Raw genomic sequence first — 9,323 nt, 5'->3', positions numbered from 1 at the left:
GCTCTTGGCGGAAGTGCTGGTTGCGCGAATCCTGGGTGGGATGGCCGCAGGCAGGCGCTTTCTAAGGCTGGTGCGAGCCCCCTGCAGTTGCATGGCTCAGAGCCCCCTCCCGGGCGTGCCCCCCTCCAAGGGCCTGCACGCGGGGCACGGGCCCCGAAGGCTCTCCATCGAAGGCAACATTGGTAAGGGCCGGAAAGGGGCTGCCAGGCCTTGGCCTCCGCTAAGCAGATGTCTGAGGGGCTGTGAAAGGGATCTGGGCCCAGAACCCCTTCCCTACCCCCTTCTCTCCCGGTCAGTGCAGCGAGGCTGCTAGTTCTGAGGACCATTCCCCTCCCAAAATGCACTGCGAATCCATCCCTCTCTGGTTTTTAGGACGTCATTCCTCAGGACTCACCCACAGGGACATAAAAGCCACGCAGTCTGTTGGTAGGACAAGAGTTCAACCAGCTTGTTATGGATAAATCTAAATGGAAGCGACAGGGCGCTTGGTGTGGTTTCTTTGTCCTAAGAGAGTTGCTAAATTTAGGGGGAGGAAAAAGGATGCTCATTTAAAACAGGATTTCAGATGAGTAATTTCTTAGTGCCGTTGGGTGCCATGCAATATTTGGGGCATACACTAAAAATACCATTTATTATTTATCTATAACTGTACTTGACCTGGCTACTCTACCCTAAGAGAGTTCTTAAACTTCAGGCATTCAGATACCACTTGCACTATTTTTGTCATGTTTCTTTGCTAGTCCCACTATAATTTATTAATGTTTTTCTTAGAAGAGACTCGCTTTTTAAACTTAAAAACATCTATTAAAAACTGTTATAAGAACAAATAGAAGCCCCGTGTCTTAAATAAAAAGCAATTGAAAAGAGAATACAAGCAAAACATTTTAATTTAATGTTACTAAATTCTGACTTTATACTTTTACCTCATAAGGTGATGAACTCTCAAAGAGGATTAGCCATGTTGAGGGTCAAAAGACATGCTAGCAGTAAACTGAGAATTTCTCATTTTATTCATTCAACAAATAACCTTTTGAGCCAGATCCACAGGTCAGCGCGGTTCTTGGCCCTGAGGCTACAGCAGTGAGCAGAACAAATATCTCTGCTCTCAAGTCAGGACAGATAGACAATAAAATAAATTAAGCAAAGTAAACCATATGTTAGGTAGTAATGAGTGTGATGAAGAAAATTCAGGGATGAGGGATTGAGGGAAGTTGCAATATTAAATAGGGTGAGCAAGACAGTCAAGATTGGGAAGGTGACATTTGAGCAAAAACCTGAAGGCAAGGGAGTGATCCATGTGGAGAACTGGGAGAACTTTTCAGGCAGAGAGAAGACCAAGTGCGAAGGCCCTGAGATGGAAAATGTATTCAGGGAACAGGAGGGAAGTCATTGTGGCAGGAATGGAGTGAGCAAGAGGGAGAGGGGTGCGATAAGGTTAGAAGATAAGGGATGGCCACATTGTTTATAAGCCTTGTAGTCCATGATGGGAAACTATTGGAAGGTTTCATGATCAGTCAAGTGATATGATCTGACTTAAATTATAAAATGATCACTTTGACACGTATGTTGAAGGTAGAATGTGTCAGGAATTTATTGTAGTGATGAGTTCCGGTGAATTGGACCAGGGTGGGAAGTGATTGGATTTTAGTTACATTTTAAGGTAGAGCTAACTAGATTTGTTAAAAGATGTGGAATGAGATAAAGAGAGGGGTCAGTAATGACTCCAGTCATTTTGGCCTGAGTAACTTGAAAGATGGAGTTCTGAATTTTCTTAAATGGGGGAGAATGAGAAGAACATATTTGGGGCAGGGGATGGTTTCAAGATTTTGTTTTTAGGCATGTTAGTTTTTATATGGTTATTCAATATCTATGTGGAGACATGGAGATGTTGAATAGGCAATTGACTGTATGAGCCCAGAGTGCAGAGTCTCCCTGGACTGGAGTTATAAATGTAGATGGTATTTAAAGCCAGGAGTCTATGTATGTTGATGGAAAGGACTAACCCCTGGGGCATATGTTAAAGAGATTGAGGAGATGGGGAAGGAACTAGCAAAATAGACTGAGAAGGAATGACCACTGGAAAACCAAAAGAGAATGATATCTTGGGATCCAGCTGAAGAACCTCTTTGGGGAAGAGAAAAATCAACTGTGTAATGCTCTTTAATGGAGCTCTTTGGTGAACTTGAACAGCTGTTGGGAGCAATAAGAGTGAGAGTCTGATTGGCGTAGGTTCAAGGAGCATAGGAGGTAAGGAATTGGAGACAGCAAGGTAAGCAATGGTCTGGAAGTTTTCCTAGAAAGGGAAGACATTGGGTGCTAACTGAAATGGAAAGACGGTTTGAGACAGTTTTTATTTTTTGGTTTTTGTAAGAGAAATTAGAAATAGTCTCCGAGAGAGAGACAAAAATGGTGAAATAGAAGAGAGGATAGAATTGCTGGGGTGATGTTAGTTAGCAAGAAGGAGTGGAATCTATAGACCAAGAAGAGCAAATTTGGTCTTAACTAGGAGCACGGTTTATTTCTAATAATGAGGAGCATGGCAACTAAATGAGTCCTGACTTGAGTGAGTAAAAGGGAGAAATGTAGAATTTCGGGGAAGCATTAAGGACTCACTTGGACTTAGTTGTCATGAATTTAAAGTGAGGCCAGTCACCATGGCTGTGTGTGTTTCTCGGGTCAAATCAGAAACACTGAGAGGAATGAGAAGGGAGGGTCCTGCTTGTCTGCCTGATGGTGTACAAAGCTGTTTTGTCTTGTACTTTGAGAAACATGCCCCCAAAGGAAGCTCTAGCCTTAGAGCCCAGAGAGGTACAGAGTACTTCACAAAGCAAGTACTTTGCACAGGCCATCAGCTGTCTTTCCCAATTTTCCTGACCTTTGCCTCTTAACCTTTCCAGATTGCTAGGCTTCTTCCTTGCTTTTTCATGCAACCAAAGGTCACTGAATGTCTACAGTGAAGGTGGACTCATGTGTGATACAGCTCCTGTCCTGTAAGGAGCTCACAGCCAAGTGGAAGAAGCAGGCTTTTAAACATGATTTATATACTATGTGATGAGTGCCACGTTTGGGCAGGGAAATTTGGAATCTCTGGGGTAAGAATCCCCAAGGGGGAGAAGAGGAAAGAGTGTTACAGCCGTGGGAAGTAACATTTGCTAAAGCAAAGCCTGAAGAAACATGAGGTTTTAATAACAGGGAAGTAGCTGGATGTGCCTGGAGTTTAAAGGGCCTGTGAGAGGATACAAGAGGTTGGAGGGGTAGCATTTGTCCGATTTTTGAACAGCCTTGTGGTCCATGCTAGGAGTTTCTCCTTTAGGTAGTGAGAGGTTACTGAAGACTTGAAGCTAGTATGTGTCAAGGCCAGATTAATTTAAAAAAGAAATTTGGCTGGAACGAGCAAATAGGAAGTCAGGCACATTCTTTGCATGTCTTGTTTGCTGCAGTGCCCACAATGCCTTGCTTCCAGTTGAATGGATAAATGGAAACAGTTTGGAGAAGATAAATTTTGTGGCTACCATAGTAGTTGGAGGGAGGAAAGTTGTAGGCCTGCACAGAAGGAATGGAGGGACAGAGAAGAAGTGATGGTTTGAGAGAGATTTGGAAGTAGGATTGATAGGACTTGGTGGCCGCTGGGAGGTAAGAGCTAAGGAGGCATAGAAAATGACAATGAGGTTTTATAATTTGGCCACTGACTAAAAACTGCGGATGGGAATAAAGGAAGAAGTCTGGGGAGGTAAGAGAGATGTCTTTTATATGAGATACTCTGAGACATACAGAGATAGGTGTTCTGAGGTAGATGAGAATATGTGCCTGGAGTCAAGAGAGAGATGGGAGCTGAGATTTCATAGGTGGAGGTTGTTGACCTGGGGAGTTGTTGAAGCCTTAGAAGTGAATGCAGTTGCCCAAGGGAAGTGAATAATGAGACGGTGATTAGGGTTCTTTAGTCTGGCTCTCCCTAGTTGTATCACCGGTTATTCTCCATCACCCCACACTGATGACTCTCTCCAGACAGAATTAGTCACTGCCTCCTCTGTGTGCTTTCAATACATTTTGTACCCTGTAGCACTTGAGTTCTGTTGAGATTGTTTGCGCATTCAACATCTTCCCTGGGTTGGCACTTAGTGTCTTATTCATCTTTGTGTCATGAGCACCTAATCCCCTGCCTCATCCATTGTACTCATTCAGTGTTTACCAGATGCTTGAATCCTGTGCTGTGATATCCACATGGAACTTAGTCATTGGTACCCACAAAGGAAGTATTTTAAACTGCTCATATAATCAGATCAAATAATTTTTTGGTTCTTTATCACAGGTGACATCTTTAAACAAATCAGAAAAAAAGTACCCATTCAGGAAACCTGAACAGGGCAAGGTGAACGCCTGTCTTAAATGAAGTTGGATATCTTTCGAGTGGCTTTTCTTACAGGCCTGCTGCTCTAAGTCTTGTTATTCTGATCCTGTAGGTGTAGACAGCAGCATGTGTAGGGGAAATAGATAAGTAAAGTTACAATTAATGGCATCTGGTTTGAGTTGTGAAGCCATATGCCATGTGTGATTGAAAGTGAAAAGCCTGGGCCCTGTCTGGGTGGATCATTTGGGTCGGTCATTGTGTCATACACTGAAAGGTTGCAGGCTCGATTCCTACTCAGGGTGTGTACAGCAAACTGGTATCTGTCTGTTTCTATCTCCCTCCATTCCTCTCTCTGAAAAATCAATAAAAACATATCCTCAGGTGAGAATTTAAAAAAAAAAAAGAAAAAGTAAAAAGCTTGATACTTAAAATCCCTTAAAAAATAAACTACCCAGCCTATTTATTAATTTTTTATTATTATTAATCCTCACTTGAAGATATTTTTTCATTGATTTTTAGAGAGAGTGGAAGAGAGAAGGAAGGACAGAGAGAAATATTGATCTGAGAGAAATATACTCATTGGTTGCCTCCTTCACGTGCCCTGACCAGGGAAGAGCCTGCAACCAAGGTATGTGCCCTTAACTGGAGTTGAACTCGGGATTCTTTGGTCTGCAGGCTGATGCTCTATCCACCCAAAGTGGCTAGGGCTAGCCTATCTTTTTAAATATATTCATCACTAAAGTGATATATTGAATATATCAGTTATTTTATGACTATAAACCTAAATTGAAGAAAGGAGTGATATTTGAAATTTGTGAGTCATCTCAGACTATTCTTACTTTGATTTTAGAGACCCTACCAGAAAAGAGGGAAGTTTTTTACACTTTTGCAGTCGAGAGACTTGAACATAAAGCTTTCCTAATAACATGTTTCCTCTGGCATTCAAGATTAGTAATTTAACGCATTGTGTACCGCATAGAAATCTCTAAGACATACGCCAGGGACCGCACATTTTTGGGCAAACTGCACGGTATTTAAATCATCATAATGCACTTTAGGTGTTGTTTTTCAATAATTATAACATTTTTATTTACAAAAACAATTAAACAATTAAAGTTCCTAGTACTTCTTTAATGTATGGTACTGCGTAAAACATTTTCCTCTATGAAGAGGGACCAAACAAAATTTACATAAGTATCTAGATTCGCTCCTTTTTCCATGGGTATGAAAAACGAGAACACTCGTGAGGGGTCCTTAACAGATGGCACGCGAAACACGAGAAAACTCCTGAGCGGTATGAAATGTGTTAAGATTACCAATATGTATCTTTAACTTTTTGCTGCTGTTAATTCTCACCCAAGGATATTTTTTTTCCATTGATTTTTAGAGAGAGTGGAAGGGAAAAAGGAAAAGGAAGAGAGAGAAAAACATTGATGTGAGAAAGACATTGATTGATTGCCTCCCATATGTACCCTGACCCGGCAGGGATTGAACCTGCAACCCAGGTCCATGCCCTTGACTGGGAATTGAACCCAAGACCCTTCGGTGTGGGCCAGTGCTCTAACCACTGAGCAACCAGCCAGGGCACATCTTTAACTTTTATTGAGTATAAACAATTGGGCAAAGAATCTTAGGGGGGAAGAAGACCTATTTATTCCATACATTGTAAATTGGAGTCTGTTTTATATGATTCACTTCATTCCATCTATCCATCTCCATTCTTTGTACCTGGCTAGATACTCAGGATGTAAAGGGAATAGGTGAGTCTGTGTCTTCAAAAAGTGAGCTGGTTGGAGAAAGTGATGAGTCACAAATAATTACAGTGTAATATCTTGGTAAACCAGAGCAGGCAGTAATTAACTCTGCCTAGAGGTGAAGGAGCTGGAGAAGTTCAAGGAGAAGGCGGCAGTGAAAGGACAAATCAACTAGTGGGCAAATGGGGGGGAGGGAAGGACATTTCAGATCAGTGAGGTTCTCAGGCAGAATGGAAGATTTGGGGTTGTACTTTGAAAGCTGTGAGGAACTTTATTTTTATGGTAAACATCGTTTACCATGAAAATAAAAGGAATCGGGGCAAAAATGTACTGAATTTCTTTTAAGCCGCTGAGCGGTTTTTTGGAAGTTTCCCCAGAATGCCTATAGGCTCAGACCTATTCAGTGATCGTGGATAACGTTCCTTTAGAGCAGGGGCTCAGCCTAGGCTATCATTTTAGTTATAGTACCTACCACTTAGAAGCTACATCTCTTGATTGAATGACTGAGTAAATGAATGCAGCATCAAATGAAGTTCCTGAAAATAAGGCTTTAATTTTCTTTGAAGAACTTTTGTTTAAAGATAGATGGTTTTATATTTACTGCCATTGTTTGCTTTTTGGTAGAAAGTTTTAAAATGGATTTTTTACCCTGTTTTTCGTTTTGTTTTGGAGAAGAAAATGCTTGAAGGTGATGATATACTTAAGAGTCTCCCACGAAATACAACTGCATGAAATTTAAACAAATACATTATTTCGGGCATTACATCAGATACTATCTTACTACTAGATTTTAGCATAATGTAGTAATAGCAGGCAATGTAGTTTATAGAAAAATTTGTGGGAGGAAAATAACCATGACTTAGGAATAAGATGAGCATTAACAATAGAACTCTGGTCCAGCTTGTGAAATGATAATCCTGGTGCCAATAAAAATCAACATGTTGAAGTAATATACGCTAAGAAAATAGCTCCCACCCCTTTTCAAGTCATGGCACATATAATAAAGTACAAGGATATCCAAGGCCCTCAGGAAAGGTTTGATACTGAAATCTGATACCTCCCAAATTTCGTATTAAAATATTTTGAATGGTAACAGTTAAGCTGAGATATAACTAAATTATGATAATGATATCATAAGAGGCTGATGCTCTGCATAGAGACCAAAGAAAGAAAGGAATTTGTCAGTTTGTCCAGTGCTGCATGAAGAAGAGTGGCTTTCCGTAGACACGAGTGTTCTGGTCACTAGGAGCAGGGCAGTGTAGCCGTGGAGAGCCAGCCAGTACCACTGGGAAGCCCCTGGGAACACTTTAAAACATTTGTCTTAAAAAAAAAATCAAAACCCAAGCAGGAAGAAGAAACTATTAGTGTCAGGTATCATAGCACTAAAAATAATTATGCTGTGTCTGGTTTTAATATAAACATATAACCTTTAATTATTTTTTTAAATTAATTTTTCCATATCGATGGGTGGTGCCTAGCACAACGAGTTCTGTTATAATGCACGTTAAGGACTAATGCCCTGTGGTAAATGACCCAGGTTCTCCAAGCCCTACAGCAACATAGATGGCACAACTCTTAGGACCTGTCTTTCTTTGCTGAAACCAGCTTCTGATTACTAGATGGGCTTTCCAGAAGCTTTGGAGTGGAGAGTAGAGCACAGGGTGGAGGCGTTGCCCTGGTGTGATTGTTCCAGTAATTGGAACTGTGTATTTCCCATTACATCTAATTTGTTGGCATTCCGGGTTTTGTGTGTTTAAACGGCATGAGTCGGTTTCTGAGAGTCCTGACTGCTTTTATTTATTTATTTATTTATTTTCTTTGTGTCTGACTGCTTTTAAATGAACTTATAGTGTCTGATCTGGGAGGTAAAGTTGGCACTCCCTGACCCATAGGGCTCTTTCTTTCCATATGCAGCAGTTTCTTACGTAATTGTTTTTAACTTTAAAAAAATTTAAGTAATTCTAACAATCACTCAGTGTCACCCAGCTAACAAGTACTTTCATCTTTCATATTAATTAAAATAGCTTTTCAGCTGAATAGCAGAGACCATGTTTCAGATTTAATCAACAACTTGCAATCAAAATGTTGATCATCTTTGCCAGATATTTTAAAATAGGAGCTACTCGGGGCAGGCAAGTATCTGATAATATTAAACTCAACCAATTTGTAATTCCTGCCACTCTTAGGTGCTCCATGGCAAGCACAGAAAGTTGTGTTTAGTAGTTTAGTATGTAGTTTCGGAGTCTATGTATTTCTTGTTTGACTCAACTGCCCCAGTGTGGTATGAATTTGGTGGGAGTTAGAGAAGTCCTGAGCTTATGGAAGAGGTGGGACCTTAGACTTGGTGAGGGAGAGGATTTAGACAGGTTATTCACTGATGTGTGGGAAGAGCAGAGGCTGAGTAAATGTGCAAAAGTGGTGACGGGGCTGAGAGAGGAGCATGACTGTACAAAATGCATAGATTCATAGTGTTTGTTCCTGCCCTGTGTGTTCAGAGAGGAGTGGAGTGGGGTGTAATAAATGTCACATTGGATGTGTGGGCTCCTGCTGAGACATCTCTTTTCTCCTGTCAGTAGCCGTGAGTGGCTGATAAAATTGGCTGGAAGGGCATCTTCCTCTTTTCTCTGGGTTCCATTTGGGTTTTTCCTAAGGGTAGGAGTCACTTGAGAAAGACCAACTTCAGTAGAGGAGATTAAGTTCCAAAAGCACTCTTAAGGTTTTTTTATTTTTAACAAATGTGGGTTTTAGAGGGAGCTAAAATTAATAATGTTTAAAGTGTTTTATTCATTCAATCAGCTCATTAGGCTAGGCTTTGGTTCCTGCCCTGGAGGAGCCCCATCTTCTACCTGGAGAAATGCAGTTACAGTGTCAGTAATGGAGTCTTACCCAGCATGCCAGGGCAAGCACAAAGGAGGATTAGCTAATTCAGTTTAGGGGTGTCAGGGCCAGAAAGGCTTCACACAGGAGTTAAATCTAAGCAGATTCTTGCAGATTGAGTTGGAGTTAGGCAGCTGCGGGGAGGAAGTGTACCAGGAAATGGGGAAGCGTATGTATGGTCACATCTGCAGAGAACATGGCATGATAGGAGTTGTACGGAGTTTGGTCCAGAGGGAGCTCAGGATGGCTAATGGGAAGCTGAAGCCAGAGAGGTGTCTGCAGGGGCTATTTCATGATGTGTCTCCCAGGCCATGCTGTGGGTTGGGTTTTGTCATGAAGGCACT

The 9,323-nt window shown here is 41.3% G+C and overlaps 1 protein-coding gene across 2 annotated transcripts in view; it reads left to right on the top strand.

The window, feature by feature from the left end:
* The window catches only part of DGUOK (deoxyguanosine kinase), a 35,154-nt gene continuing 25,831 nt past the window's right edge, over positions 1-9,323 (top strand). The window contains exon 1 of one of the 2 annotated variants that reach the window (XM_081101084.1): positions 1-182. In XM_081101084.1, coding sequence (XP_080957210.1) covers positions 41-182 — 142 coding nt within the window. In that variant the 5' untranslated portion in view covers positions 1-40. The remainder of the gene's footprint in view (positions 183-9,323) is intronic. The other variant, XM_081101086.1, reaches the window with a different exon arrangement.

This window comes from Myotis nattereri (assembly GCF_964212035.1).
Source record: "Myotis nattereri genome assembly, chromosome: 10".
NCBI lineage: Eukaryota > Metazoa > Chordata > Mammalia > Chiroptera > Vespertilionidae > Myotis > Myotis nattereri.
Note: the sequence above shows the minus strand (reverse complement) of the source record. Positions and strands in the feature narration are given on the sequence as shown.